Source organism: Macaca fascicularis, chromosome 19 (genome assembly GCF_037993035.2).
Source record: "Macaca fascicularis isolate 582-1 chromosome 19, T2T-MFA8v1.1".
Lineage (NCBI taxonomy): Eukaryota > Metazoa > Chordata > Mammalia > Primates > Cercopithecidae > Macaca > Macaca fascicularis.
In genome coordinates this window covers 62723534-62739369 of record NC_088393.1, presented here as the reverse complement: position 1 = coordinate 62739369, position 15836 = coordinate 62723534, and the positions used below count along the sequence as shown (strand labels likewise).

General features: G+C 48.5%; 1 protein-coding gene across 1 annotated transcript; it reads right to left on the bottom strand.

Moving 5' to 3' along the window:
• Positions 1–1986: 1986 nt before the first annotated feature.
• LOC123570291 (killer cell immunoglobulin-like receptor 3DL1) lies at positions 1987–15148 on the bottom strand. Its single transcript, XM_065534909.2, is given in 11 exon segments — positions 1987–2218; positions 2221–2404; positions 2504–2523; positions 2526–2555; positions 3028–3132; positions 6792–6842; positions 8452–8745; positions 10367–10666; positions 12100–12393; positions 13170–13205; positions 15086–15148. Coding segments are annotated over 11 exon segments (1431 nt in total). The 5' UTR covers positions 15120–15148; the 3' UTR covers positions 1987–2135.
• Between the last annotated feature and the right edge of the window lie 688 nt (positions 15149–15836).

The window sequence follows — 15836 nt, the reverse complement described above, 5'->3', positions numbered from 1 at the left end:
TCCCGGACACGAGGTGACTAAAATCTGTGCTGATGAGAAAGACTTTTCACGTATTTTTGTTGTTTTTATCTGTGTTTCAAACTCTTCTCCGTGTATAATATGCGAAATATCTAATAGGTATTACGAACATTGTCAGAGTAATTGTGATGAATAAACCATTAGGATGTTTCATGCTTGTATTTCTAGTACGACAGCAGAACCAGTTTAAATGATTTAAATACCCAGGGAAGGATTATGCAATTATGTACAATCTTAGAACTGTTCTTTATCAGCAAAACCCACAACATGTCAATTCTGGATTTTTGTCTTTTTATCTACAATTTGTCTCATGATCTGAGAGTCCAGAGCCCCGAACTTATGGTTCACTCTCTCTCTGTCTCTCTGCCTCCTTCATTTTGAATTGTATGGAAATATCCAGTAACATAATGCTATAGAAAATCAAGTGTCCCCCAGCACTTTGGGAAGCCGAAGTTTGCAGATCAACGGATGTCAGGAGTTGGAGACCTCCCTGGCCAACTTAGTGAAACTATGTCTCTGCTAAAAATACAAAAAGTAGCCATGCCTGGTGGCAGGCACTTGTAATGCCAGCTACTCAAGAGGCTGAGGCAGGAGAATCGCTTGAACCTGGGAGGTGGAAGTTGCAGTAAGCCGAGATCGTGCCACTGCAGTCCAGCCTGGGCGACAGAGCGAGACTCCGCCTCAAGAAATATTTTAAAAATCCTAGCACATAGCCTATAATAAAAAAGTAGAGGACTCCAGCTACCAAATTGTAAGGGTTTGTATAAGCCTACGGAATGTGCAGCATCCTCAAGAGAGTGAACGCAGAGAGCCCCTTATCGGAAAACAGTGTCTAAAATACATCCGTGAACACACAGCCCCGTTAGAGTTGACAAAGGCTGTCGTGTGGTTTAAGGAGGAATAGAATGTCTTCTCAATAGATAACGCGGGCCCAAGGGTTACACATAGAAAAAAATAAATCTAAACGTATTCTCACACTATAAACCACTTCTTGTTTTTAATAATTGTTATTGTAAATTTTTTATGATTCATATTTAAAACTGAGAAATAAAAGTTAGATACAGTCGTCCTTCACTATTCGTGGGTGATTGGTTTCAGGATCTCCGCTCAGATACCACAGTCTGCAGGTGCTCAAGCCTCTTACATAAAATGGCACAGGGTTTGCATATAACCCATGTTCATCCTCCTGTATACATGAAATCATCTCTAGATTACTTATAATTCCTGACACAGCCTACATACCATTCCATTTGTGTCCGTTCAACATAGTTTTGCTTTTTGAAACTTTGCGGATTTTTTCTCTCAATATTTTTGGTTTATAGTTGGTTCAATAAACACCTGTAAACCCCCAGATCTGGAGGAGCAACTGTGTATTTATAGTATGAAGATGATGTGTTGACATGTGTCCCCTTGGAGATGAGACAGACAAGGCCTATGACTACAAATGTTTCTTCTTGGAACGGCTCTTTCAGCTTTCCAGGTCTGCAGAGAGTAAGAATATCACTTGTTCATCTGATTCATGATGATTGGAACCTCCTATGCGCTGCATCTTTGGATGGAAATTGGAGTCCCAGAGACAAGTCAGGCTCCACCTGCTTCCAGAAGCTCAGAGTCCAGTGGTGAGAACTCAGTGTAGGACAGATGGGGTTATATGTACATAGTAATGATAACACCGGAAACTTTCGACAGAAAAAGAGTCACCTAAAGAATGAGGGCAGTCACGTTTATTTGAAGAGGAGAGAGCTACATAGAAATCACAACAAATTTTTAAAAGGTTTACTGATGACAGAAGACTGAAAAATCGTCTGAGGGGAGGTGGAACAGCATGAGGGAAGGTGGAACAGCATGAGTCTAAGTGCCATGTTAAGACAGAGCCTCTTGTATGATTGGAACTGTGAGTTCCTCAGTGTGACTGCAGCCTCCAGTAGGACTAGGAAGTAAGCCAGTAGGTTGGAGAGGTGGGCAGGGGTCAAGTGAAGTGGAGAATTGTGGGCTAAGCAAAGGAGTGCGTTTTGTCTCCAGCAGGCAGTGGGAACCGCAGACATTGGTAAGCAAGACAGAGCCAGCAGATTTGTGGTGTGAGGAAGAGCAATGCTCTAAAATGCAGACTCACACCTTCAGATTCCTGCTGCTGGTACATTGGAGCTGTGAAGCCCGTTTTGAGACAGGGCTGTTGTCTCCCTAGAAGACCCCTCCAGGCCTGTCTGTGGTGCTCCTGGGCTGGAGAAAACAATCTGGGCTCAGCATCTGGAAGCTCTATGTACACGCTGGTATCTGTTGGGGGTGTCTTGGGCCTCTGAGAAGGGCGAGTGATTTTTCCCTGTGTGAAAACGCAGTGATCCAACTGTGCGTATGTCACCTCCTGAGTGTCTTGTTCTTCAGAGTCCTGCAGAGAGGGAAATGTTGAGTGAGGGAGGGGCTCACATTCTTCAGGACTAGTAGGGAATAAGACTATATCCATGAGGCTGGCCTTAGGAGGACCTACCTGCCTGTTCACTGTTCTGTCCCCACAGGCTCTTGGTCCATTACAGCAGCATCTGTAGGAGACGGAAGTCATCAAAACAGCTGGGAGGGCACGTCTGGGTCCTCATTTCATGTGCACATACCAACACACAGGGGGAGACTGTAGGTGCCTGAGGTCCCTCAGCGGCCAACAGCCAGACTCAGACATTCTATCTCTCTGAGCTGAAGCACCCATCCCATGAAGAGCTGTCAGTTCCCATCCCAGTGATTCTGCCTCCCATTTTCTGCCTGTCATGGAACTTTCTCCTGGATGTCAGTGGCTGCAGGGACATGAGGATACAGTTGAGAATCAGGCAATGGTCTGTGAGCTGAAGGCAGGGACAGGGGGTCTGGTGCTCTCTCTAGAAAGCTCTGCCTCTGTGGCTCCTGCCTTGGGCCAGAGACCATCCTGCCGGTGAGAAACACACACCTACGTGCTCCCATCCCTCCTCATCCTTCCTCCCCACACGGCCCTGAGGTCTCTGGCCTCTGCTTCATGAGACTTACTCTTTTTGTCGGAGCACCAACGATGAAGGAGAAAGAAGAGGAGGATGGTGAAGATGATGGTGGCCACCGAGTACCTAATCACAATAGGCAGGTGTCTGGTGATACCTGGAGGAAGATGGAAATCCAATGAGAAGCTCACCATAGCAGTTCCTCTTTGTGGATTGTCTCTCATTTCTTGGTTGCCAGGCAACCCCATAAAACATCTCTTTAGGACAAGCACCCACGTGGTGGGAGACCCACCTTTCTCCTGCTTTCTCAGTTATAGTTTTCATAATAACCACAGAATATGCCGATGAGACACCTGCTATCGTATGGATATTTGACCCCCACAAACTTCACTTTGAAATTTAACCCTGAGTGTAGGAGGTTGGGCCAATCGGGAGGTGTTAGGGTGATGGGGGTGGATCCATCATGAATAGATTAATGCTGCCCCACACGACGGGGTTAGCACATTCTCCCTCTATTAGTACTCTGGAGAGTTGGTTCTTAAAAAGAGCTTGGAAGCTCCATCACATCCCTTTTCTCCCTGTCTTGCCGTGTGATCTCGGTGGTCTCTGCACATGTAAGCCCCCCTTCTCTTCTAACAGAGTAGGAGCAGCCTGAGGCCGCAGCCAGAAATAGATGCTGATGTCCTGCCTCTTGTACACCTTGCAGAACCGTGAGCCAACCAAATCTGCTTTCTTTAGAAGTCACCCAGGCTCAAGTGTTCTTTTATAGCCACAAAAATGGACTAAGACGGCAACATCCTGAGATCAGGAGGAACGTCCCAGAACAGCCTGGGCTGTCTTCCTGTTCTTCCCAGAGGAGGACGTCATGCGGTGCTTTAGCTCAATGCTTCCTGTGGCTCCAGGGTACAAAACCCAGGCTGGGCTGCTTTCTGGGTTCCCCCAGCTGCAGTGCAAATGGGGTGACTCCATATGTCTCGAGCAGCTTTTCTGAGCCTTGGGGGACTAGCTCACACTGAAATGCAGGCTTCTGTAGTCACTTGCTGGTTATCTGTTAGTAGTGAACCTGCCTATGTGCTGGTGGGTTCGGGGGCCTTTCATATTTTCCATATGATCTCAGGCTCACAGAAAGCAAACAGAGAAGACATTTTCGGCTGATTTTCTAATGGATAAGATAAAGGATCAAAGAAATCAAAGAAGTCATTATAGAGAAACAGAAAAATGATAATTGGGATTGAAGTGCCTTTGTCATTCGTGTATGTTATATGACATTTATGAGTCTTGTATTTTTATTTTTTGTGATGCAGTCTCACCCTGTCACCCAGGGTGTAGTCCAATGACGCGATCTCGGCTCACTGAAACCTCTGCCTCCCGGGTGGAATCCATTCTCCTGCTTCAGCCTCCTGAATAGCTAGTATTAAAGGCATGCGCCACCACACCCAGCTAGTTTTTGTTTATTTAGTAGAGTTGGGTTTGACCATGTTGTCCGGGCTGGTCTTGAACTCCTGACCTCAATGGATCCATCCGCCTCAGCCTCCCAAAATGTTGGGTTACAGGTGTGAGCCACCGTTCACAACCTTGCGTGTTATATTATAGTAAGTCTCTTCCTTTGCACCACGCCTCATGTATCAATCAGTCCTCTGCCAGGTATTGATTTACACGTAGGAAAAATAAATCTCAGAAAGAAATTAATGAAGTGAAGATTGAACAATTAGGAAAAATCAAACCAGGCAAGCCCTCCCTGTGAATTATTCTACCTCACAAACACATCTTATATCCATCTACTTCATTCATTTAGTGTCTAAATACACAAAACATTTCACCAGTGAGGTGGGAATTGCCTTTTCCACAGTCTCCGAGATTCCAGTTACGCACCTGGGCCTCCCTTATGTTCATGTCAGTCACTATTAATCATGTAGGGATTCCTAGTTAGCCCGAGGCGAATCCAAGGGCTGTGAGTATAAAACACACACTCCTTGTCCTCCTTAGCTTCCTGTGTGCCCAGTGTGCTCTCCTCTCTCTCCAGTGGTCTTGTAATTCTCCCATCTCACTCCCAGCGTTTCAGGCAGAGCCTCTTCCTTCCACATAAGATTGTTTTCACCTTTGTGCCTTCACGGCTGACAGCTGTGTGTGGAAAATCCTTCTGCCAGTCTTCCAGGGGTTGATCTATTTTTTTCATTAAGATCACAAGTACTATTTGATCAGTGAGAACTTCTCTGTGACCTGAAATCATACACTCAGCATTATCTGTTATTAAGTTTAAATTCTGGTTGGGTGCCGGGGTTCACGCCTATAATCCGAGCACTTTGGGAGGCTGAGGCGGTCGGATTACTTTAGATTGGGAGTTGGGATAGACTGGGCCACATGGTGAATCATCGTCTCTACGAAAAATCTACAAAAAGAATTAGCCAGGTGTGGCGGCGGGTGCCTGTATCCAAGCTACTTGAGAGGCTGAGGCAGAAGAATCACTTGAACCCAGGAGGTGGAGGTTGCAGTGAGCCAAGATCGTGACACTGCACTCCAGTGTACAGGATAGAGCGAGACTCTGTCTTAATAAAAATAAATAAAAAATAAAATAAATAAATAAGTAAATAAATAAATAGATTTTATGCACAGACATTTCCCAATAGATCAGCCATCTAAAGGTCCACTTGTGCATTCATTTTCTTTCCTCTCGTTTACCCATCTGCAACGTCAGTGTCCCAAGAGCACAGGCCAAATGCATCCTGTTTACTATTTGTGGAAGACAGGAGAATCCACCCCACCCCAAAAATGTCCCTGTCCTAGCCTTCATACCTTGTGAATATGTGATTTTACATGGAGAGGAGGAATGAAGATTGCAGATGGAATTACGGTTGCTAATCAGCTGAACTGAAAAGGAGGGTATCCTGGATGATATTAGGGAGATGATGATGGATTATCTTGGTGAATGCAATATAATCCCGAAGTCCTTAAAAGATGAGAAAGAAGGCAGAGGAACGTTCAGAGAAAGAGGCGTGGACAAGGAAGAAGGGTCTGAGTGATGCCCTGTGAGACGTGACCAGTCTTTGTGGGTTTTGAGGAAGGAGGAAGGGGACCAGGAGCCAAGGACCGTGGGAGCCTCTAGAAACTGGGACATGTGAAGAGCAGATTCTCGCCTGGAACCTTCGGAGGGAAGGCAGCCTTGCTGTCACCTTGATTTTAGCCCAGTGAGGTGCATTTCATCCTTTGAGCTACAGCACTGTAAGATAATTAAAAAGCCGTTTTGTTTTCATCCACCAATATTGTGGAAATTTGTTATGGCAACAATAGAAAAGGATTCTGACTGCACAGCCTCAGCATGGGGCCATGGCTGAATGAGTCAGTGAGTCGGAGTGTGCGTGCAAGGCTCTTTACTGCAAGGCTCTTGCTCTGCTGAGTCAGCCAGGGTTGCCTGATGACCCACAGGAGTTCATTCTTTGGCAAGTGGAACTTCTCTAAAACACCTCACCCTCATTAGATGTTCCCTTCCCTTCCCTCTTTCAAGCCCCCAGGAATTTATCCTCCAGTTAGGAATGCAGGGAGAACAAACACTGCATTTTTCCTGAGAAGGATGTCAGATTTGCAATCGTTCTTCCAGCTTGTAGGAGGTCTCAGCTACAGAAAATTGGAGATTAAGAGACTTCATGGAACCCTGTGCTGGGCCACGATACCTTTTGCTGTTGGAGTGTGTGGAGTTCAGAGAGATGGTGGAAGACAGGCCCACAGTCAGAGCTGGGAGGTGCTGAGCCAAGGCTTGAATCCAAGGCTTCCACCTCCCCAGGTTTCCAAAAGCAGAGATAAGAGGGATTCTTTACTCACCAGTTTTGGAGTTTGGTTCAGTGGGTGAAGGCCAACTACGTGAAGGGTTTCCTAGAATAGAGACAGGACAGAGGTGAGGAAATGAGGGTGCCTGTCCTCTACTCAAGGGAAATCTTTGAGGTTGGTTCATGGCCAACACTCTGTTATCCAACACTAGGCTCTGGGAGTCCTGGGATCCTCTTCTCTATAATTTTTGTATGTGTTACCCATTGTCTCGAGACTTTAAGATATAGAGGGAAAACAGGAGCATCACATTACCTGACTTAAAAATACGTTACAGAGCTGTAGTAAACAAAACAGCATGACGTTGGCATAAAGAAAAGTGCATAGAACAACGGAGTAAAATGAAGAACACAGATATAATCTATGCGTCTACATTCAATGGCTTTTTTGTTTTTTTGTGATGGAATCTTGCTCTGTCATCCAGGCTGGAGTGTAGAGGTGCAATCTCGGCTCACAGCAACCTCTGTCTCCTGAATTCAAGCAATTCTCTTGCTTCAGACTCTCGAGTAGTGGTATGACAGGCGCTGACCACCATGCTCAGCTAATTTTTGTACTTTTAGTGGAGACAGGGTTTTACTATGTTGGCCCGGTGGGCCTTGAACTCCTGGTCTCAGGTGATCCACCCACCTTGGCCTCTGAAAGTGCTGGGATTGCAGGTGTGAGCCACCATGCCCAGCCAATCCAATGCATTTTGACAAAAGTGTCAAGAACCGACAATCAGGAAAGGACAGTCTTTTCAATAAACGATGTGGGGAAAACGGGTTATCTGCATGCAGGGAATGAAACTGCACCTCTACCTCTCACCATTCACAAAAGTCAAATCCAAATGGACTAAATACATGAGTCTAAGTCCTGAACCTATGAAACACGTAGAAGAAAATATTGGGGAAATGCTTCAGGACATTTGTCTGAGAAAAGGCATTTTGTTTAAAACCTCAGAAACACAAGTAATCAAAGCAAAAAATGGACCATAGGGATTACATCAAACTAAGCAGCTTCTGCACTGCAAAATAAGCAACCAACAAAGTGAAGAGACAACCCACAGAATGGGAGCAAATATTTGCAGACTATGCATCTGAGATGGGATTTATAACTGGAAGCTCACATAACTCAATAAAACAAATAATTTAATTAAAAATGAGCAAAAGACTTGAACACACATTTCTCCACAAACAAAACATATAAATGGCCATCATTGAACTTGAACACACATTTCTCCACAAACAAAACATATAAATAGCCATCATGTGTATGAAAGTGTTCAGTATCACTCATCATCAGAGAAATACAAATGAAAAATCACAATGAATTTTCATCTCACCCCATTAAAATGGCTTTTATCCATATGACAAGCAAAACAAATGCTGAGGGAACCTCTGATCTCCCCAAACTGAGCCCAGTCTCCCTCCTCTGGGTCTGTCCTGACCAGTTTCTCCATCTGCCTGGGTGCCTGGAGCCCTGACCGAGGACCACCACGCAGGCCATGCAGGAGGGTTTGGAGGTGCCCTCTCTGCCATCCTGCATCCTGATCCCGCCCTCACACCGAGGCTTGATCTTCTCTCTGAACCTGTCCATGCTTCTCTCCATCATCAGCAGCAAGTTCCTCAGCTATGGCTCTGGGATCATAAGACATGGGACAGGCATGGGGTTTCCTCACCTGTGACAGAAACGGGCAGTGGGTCACTCGGGTGTGACCACTTGTAGGGTGTGGTATGGAAAGAACCGAAGCATCTGTAGGTTCCTCCGTGGGTGGCAGGGCCCAGAGGGAAGTCGCCCTGGAATGTTCCGTTGACGCTTCGCACTGCAGAGAGACTAAGTTCACGGGCCTCCCCCTCCCTGGATAGATGGTACATGTCAAAGGAGCGCCGGGAGCTGCAGGACAAGGTCACGTTCTCTCCTGCCTGAACCGTGGGGCCCGGCTGGGCTGAGAGAGAAGGTTTCTCATATAGACCTGGAAGGAGAAGAGGCAGTTTCCTCAGGGAGGTTCTTCCTTGTCACAGCTCCCCTCACATCTGAGCTGAGAACTCACTCCCCTGCTCTATGCTAATGCTCTCTCTCACCCTCCACCCCATCTCTCTTCATGTCTGTTTCCTCCTTCCACCTTCTCTGTCTCTCTAGGTCTCTGACCTCACTTCCCCAGCCCGTGGTGTGTTTTCCCTTTTTGTATTGTTTTCTTCTCTATGATCCTCCTTGGATTGCTGACTTGATCTTCCTTTCTCTTTAATTCTGAGTTTCTCACTTTCTGTTTTGTTCATAACCTTCTGAACATTTCTATCTATTTTCTATCGATCTATCTATCTATCATCTATCTGCTACCTGTCAATCTATCAATTATCTATCTGTAATCTATATCTATGTATCATTTATCTCTCTATCAATTGTCTGTCTCTCTATCCACCATCTATTATCTGTATCTATGTATCATCTGTCTATTCCCTCTCTATCTGTCTGCCTCTCTGTCTCTATGTATCATCTACGTATCTATGTACCTATCTATGTGTCTATCTATCTCTCTATCTATCTATCGATGTATCTATCTGTCTATCTATCATCATCATCATCTCCATGTATCACCTATCTATCAATCGCCATCTATGTATCTATAACCCATCCATTATCTATGATCTACCTATTTATCTTCTATCTATATCTATCTATACATCTACCATCTGTCTCTCTCCATCTCCTTGTCTTTCTCTGCCTCTCAGTCTCTCTAGTTCTATTTGGAATCTCTGCAATCCATCCCCACATCTTTATCTATCTCTATCTCTGTGCCCACCCGCCCTCAGGGTTCTGATTTTGGAGCTTTTCTCTCCTCCCTTCCATCATTCTCTCCACTCCTCTGCCCTCTTTTCTGTCTCTTTATGTGTCTGTGAGTCTCTCATTCTCCTTCCTCTGGCTCATTCTCTGTGTGTTTATGTCTTTGCTTTTTGATGTTCCTGATTTCTTTTTGATGTCCCTGTGTCTCTCAGGAATCCTATCATATGTGGGGTTATGTGGAATATGAGCCTCAGAATCCAGTCTGGGGACCCCAAGTACACACAGCATACAGGGGTTGGTGTTCTGGGGCCATGATATCCTGGGACGATGACTGTCCACTGTACGGAAGGCAGAGGTGTCAGAACAAACACGGCATCTGTAGGTGCCACAAGGTCTGAGGCCACAGGGGCTGACTCAGGACAGAAACATGGGTGTCCTTGGGTTCTCCTGGTAGAAACGCTTTGTGGAGGTAAAACAGAAATGAAGCTTCTAACCTGTGCCAGGTATCTGAGCAAAGTCAGCACGGAAGGACGACTCTCTCTGGGACGTGTCTGTCTGTCTGAGTGTCCCCTTTAACTCTTTCTCTCTTTTCTACCTCCCTGTATGGCCCCTGTGTCTGTCCTCTGTTATGACATCTGGTCTGTACTTGTGTCTCCTGTTTCTCTGTCTCTGTTGGTACAGACCTCGCCAAGTGAGTCTCTCTCCATAAGAATCCCACACTCATCTTCCTCATGACCACCTGGGGCTTCCAAGTCCTGGATCATTCACTCTGTGTCCCAGTGACAATGAGAAGAATGTCCAGACACTCTCACCTGTGATCACGATGTCCAGGGGGTCACTGGGAGCTGACAACACATAGTGGGAGTGAGTGACAGAACCATAGCATCTGTAGGTCCCTGCAAGGTCAGACGTCTTGGAATTGATGGAATAGTTGGCCTGGGAACCCCCACCATGGAGCTCTCCAACAAGGTGCAAGGGCTTCTCAAAGTTCACCTCACTGTGCAGAAAGAAGTGCTCAAACACGATATCTGAAGAACATTGTAGGGTGACCGTCTCTCCTGATTTCACCAGGGGACCTGGGAGGGCCAGGAGGGAAGGTTTTCTGTGGACTCCTAGAAAGAGAGGTTGTGAGTTTAGAAGGCGTCTCCCTTTGTCATCATATCCATGGCACCTGGAATGAGTGAGGGTTCCCCTCCCGGCTGTCTGTCTGTCTCCTCCCTCTCTGTGTCTCCCTGTCTTTAATCCCCTGGTGCAGGTCCCTCCATCTGTGTCCCTCCCTCTTCTCTGTCTGTCTGTCTCTAGTAGCCTCGGACGCCCTTCCCACTGGGCTCATCCTCATCTCTTAGGCTGCTGTATCTGTTTCTCACTCATCTCTTTCCTGCTGTCTATGTGGGGCTGGAAGAGGAACCACGGCAGGCTGCATATCCAGGCTGTTAGCAGCCTGGTTCAATCTCTTTAGGACAAACTGGAGTCCCTGGCAGGAGGTATGAACTGATCAGTAAGGCAGGCACCAGTGTCCACACTCCCTGTTCCTGGTGGGGATTGGGAGCCTCTCCTGCCACGCCTGTGCCTTCTTCATGGCCTCAGCTTCCACAGGGTGGCTGCTGGTGCTGGTTCGAGGAGCATCGACCCCTCCCTATGTGGATGGAGCCTGGTGGTGGCATCAGCATCCCGCCCTTCCTGATCTCGGGATTGACAACCTTCTCCTTGTTTGGTTTCTGTAATTAATTGATTAATTAATTGATTTTTGAGACAGAGTGTCACTTTTTCACCCAGGCTGGAGTGTAGTGGTGTGGTCTTGGCTCACTGCAACTTCCTCCCGGATTCAAGCAATTGAATCCAGTCGTTGGTTTACTCGCGCCCACCACCATGCCCGGCTATCGTTGTTTGGTTTCCTAACTTGTCCTTGACCATGTTCCTGTGTGGGTTTTTTGTTGCTGCGGCAGAAAATTATCCCATACATGGCAGCAGGAGAAACACACTGACCCCTTCCACTTCTGGAGACAGAAATTGGATCCAGTCCTCCCTAAAAACAAGGCGTCTACAGAACTGTGTTCCCTCTGGAGACTCAGTAGAGCAGTTCTCTTGACTTCTCCAGCCCGTAGAGGCCACCTGCCATTGTGGCTCGTGACCTGCCTCCACCTTCAAAGCCCACAGTGGCTGATGGAGTCTCCCATGACGCTGCTCTAATCCCCACTCTCCTCTTCCTCCTCCTCTCATGAGGATTCTTGTGATTACAGTGAGCCCAGTGGGACAGTCCAGGCCGTCTCCCCATCTCAAGGTCAACTCACAACAACCTGCGCTCCATCTTCCCCTTCAGTCCCCTGCCCTACAGCATAAAGAGTCACAGGCTCCAGAGATTAGAATGTAGCCATATTGGGGACAGTTATTCTTCCCATCACAGCACCCATTTCCCTGTATTCAATCCCCCTTTACCCCAAAGACAGTCAGGTCCTGGGTGATGGGACCCTGGTGGACACTCCCAGCAGAAGCTCTGGGATTCAGGAGGTGGGACAAGGAGAAGCCCAGACAGGAGCCCTCTGACCTGTGACCATGATCGCCAAGGGGTCGCTGAGTGCCGACCACTCAGTGGGGGAGTGCGGGTATGAACCCCGACATCTGTAGGTCCCTGCGTGTGCCGGGGTCACAGGGCCCATGAGGAAGCTCTCCTGGAATATTCGGCTGTGAAAGATGGGAACGTGGCTTCTGTCGTCTTTGTACAGAGTGAAGTTGGTAAAGTTGTTAAGTCCTCGATGATAGTAACACCGAAGAGTCACGAGTCCTCCCTGAGGCACCACAGGGCTGGGCCGGGCAAACAGGAAGTTCTTGTCCTGACCACCTGGGGAAGAAGGAGGCGCCGCCTTAGAGTGGAGGATGTGGAGTCGCCCCTTCCTCCATGTGCTCAGAAGATTTTTCCCCTTTCCATGTTTCTAAGGCTCCTACCACACCTGGGTGTCCAGGGCCACAGGAAGAACCTATCCAGCATGGACATGGCGTCTCCCTACAACAAAAGTGTCAGCTGAGAACTTTGAACAAGTGCTGAATAAGCGACTCTTACTAGATTTTAACACTTCAAGATTACTCACATAAAAAAACACAAAGTAGACACGGCATGGAGGGCATGTCCTTTGTGAATGGACAGTGAATGGACAGTTCAGCCAGTGCATGAACTGAGCCCCCATCAGAGATTTGCAATGTCAGGGTCATGGCTGTGGTTTCCCCACCTCTTTTGGTAGAATGACAGCAGCCACACTGCAGCCCTGACCGTCATGGAAACACTGGAGGGTGTGAGTTACACCTTTGTCCTCAGAGGACCTGCTGTTCCTAGGACTGCTTCCCTCCCTTCCTCAGTCGCTGACACCACTTCCTCCCTGCACACCTCAGCTTGGAGCACCCCAAGCTCACCCCGCTCTTCACAGAGCTTGACTCAGCCAAGGGTAAGAAAGGCCAGAGAGGACGAGGTCAGAAGTGTGAGCCGAGCACCCCAGGCTGCCCCCTTACTTTATGAGAGACTGTCTTACTTTATGAGAGACTGTCTGACCGGAGTTCCCTCCTGTTTCAGGAAAATCCTCTTAGGTGGGGAGATGACACCCTAAGGTTTGGGGAAGGACTCACCCGTGTGTGGACAGGCCCTCTGGACCAAGAAGAACCCTGGAAAGAAAGATCACGATGGATGATCCATCTGCAGGCAAACCAGGGCCTCCCCTGCTGCCCCCACTGGGCTATGCGTCTGGGCAGCCAGGCCCTTGCTGGGCTGAAGGTAAACTCACCCTGACTGCCTACCTGCCCCTGCAGCAGAGATCTCAGCTGTGCAGAGACCCAGCCTCCTGATCCAGATCTGCACCGCAGGCCTCGATCTACACAACAGGCCCATATGTCCACTCCATGCTGATATCTCTACTCCAGACCCATATCTCCGCTCCAAACCCATATCTCCCTTCCAGGCTCATATCTCCCCTACAGGCCCGTATCTCCCCTTCAGGCTCATATCTGCACTCCAGGCCCAGATCTCTACTCCAGGCCTCGATCTGCACTACAGACCTGTATCTCCACTCCAGGCCCATAACTCCACTCCAGACCCAGTTCTCCACCCCAGGTCCAGATCCCCACCCCAGGCCCATATCTCCACGCCAGGCCCATATCTCCACTCCAGGTCCAGATCTCCACTCCAGGCCCAGATCTCCACCCCAGGTCCATATCTCCACTCCAGGCCCATAACTCCACTCCAGGCCCATATCTCTCCTCCAGGCTCATATCTGCACTCCAGGCCCATATCTCCACTCCAGACCCATATCTCCACCCCAGGCCCATATCTCCACTCCAGTCCCATATCTCCACTCCAGGTCCAGATCTCCACTCCAGGCCCAAATCTCCACTCCAAACACAGATCTCCACCCCAGGCCCATATCCCTACCCCAGGCCCATATCTCCACTCCAGGCCCATATCTCTATCCCAGGCCATATCTCCACTCCAGGCCCATATTTCCACCCCAAGCCTATATCTCCCCTCCAGGCCCCTATCTCCACTCCAGGCCCATATCTCCACTCCAGACCGAAATCTCCACCCCAGGCCCATATCTCCACTCCAGACCCAGATCTCCACTCCAGACCTGTATCTCCTCTCCAGGCCCATATCTCCACTCCAGGCCCATATCTCCACTCCAGGCCCAGATATCCACTCCAGACCTGTATCTCCACTCCAGACCCAGATCTCCACCCCAGGCCCATATCCACCCCAGGCCCGTATCTCTACTCCAGGCCCATATCTCCACTCCCGGCCCAGATCTCCACTCCAGACCCAGATCTCCACCCCAGGCCCATATCTCCACTCCAGGCCCAAATCTCCACTCCAGACCCATATCTCCACCCCAGTCCCAATCTCCACTCTAGGCCCATATCTCCACTCCAGGCCCATATCTTCACTCCAGGCCCATCCCTCCATGCCTGGCCCATATCTCCACTCCAGGCCCAGATCTCCACTCCAGACCTGTATCTCCACTCCAGGCCCATATCTCCACTCTAGGCCCGTATCTCCACTCCAGGCCCATATCTCCACTCTAGGCCCGTATCTCCACTCCAGACCTGTATCTCCACTCCAGGATCATATGTCCACCCCAGGCTCAGATCTCCACTCCAAGTCCAGATCTCCACTCCAGGATCTTATCTCCACTCCAGGATCATATCTCCACCCCAGGCCCATATCTCCACTCCAGGCCCAGATCTCCACTCCAGGCCCATATCTCCACTCCAGGCCCAGATCTCCACTCCAGGACCATATCTCCACTCCAGGCCCAGATCTGCACTCCAGGATCATATCTCCACCCCAGGCCCATATTTCCACTCCAGGCCCAGATCTTCACTCCAGGCTCTAATCCCCACCCAGGCCCATATCTCCACTCCAGGCTCAGATCTCCACTCCAGGATCATATCTCCACTCCAGGCCCATAACTCAACCTCCAGGTCCAGATCTCCCCTCCAGGCCGAGATCTCCACCCCAGCGCTTCCTCCCTCGATTCCCTTCCGGGACTCACCAACACATGCCACGCTGACGACTATGAGTGACATGGTGCTGCCGGTGCAGACAGGCGGCCGCGCCCCAGGTCAGCTCAGCAGCGCACAGGATGTTATCTGGCGCCCTGCCCATGCAGTTGACGTGCTGACCACATCATGGGAGGGTGACGTACGCAGGCTCTTCCTACCTTGCATGAGGTGCAGCGGGTGCTCACTCAAGAGTGGAAATGGCTTCCTGGAAATTGTTCTCACTGGAACTGACACCTTGTGTCCTTCACTATGACCAGCTCAAAACACGTCTGAGATCCAACCTCCTGGACACGAGGTGACTAAAATCTGTGCTGACGAGAAAGACTTTTCACGTATTTTTGTTGTTTTTATCTGTGTTTCAAACTCTTCTTAGTGTGTAATATGTAAAGTATCTAATAGGTATTTTGAACGTTGTCAGAGTAATTGTGACGAATAAACCATTAGGATGTTTCATGCTTGTATTTCTAGTATGACAGCAGAACCAGTTTAAATGATTTAAATACCCAGGGAAGGATTATGCCATTATTTACAATCTTAGAACTGTTCTTCATCAGCAAAACCCACAACATGTCAATTCTGGATTTTTGTCATTTTATCTACAATTTGTCTCATGACCCGAGAGTCCAGAGTCCCAACTCATGGTTCGCTCTCTGTCTGTCTCTCTGCCTCCCTCATTTTAAATTGTATGGAAATATCCAGTAACATAATGCTATAGAAAATCAAGCGTCCCCCAGGACTTTG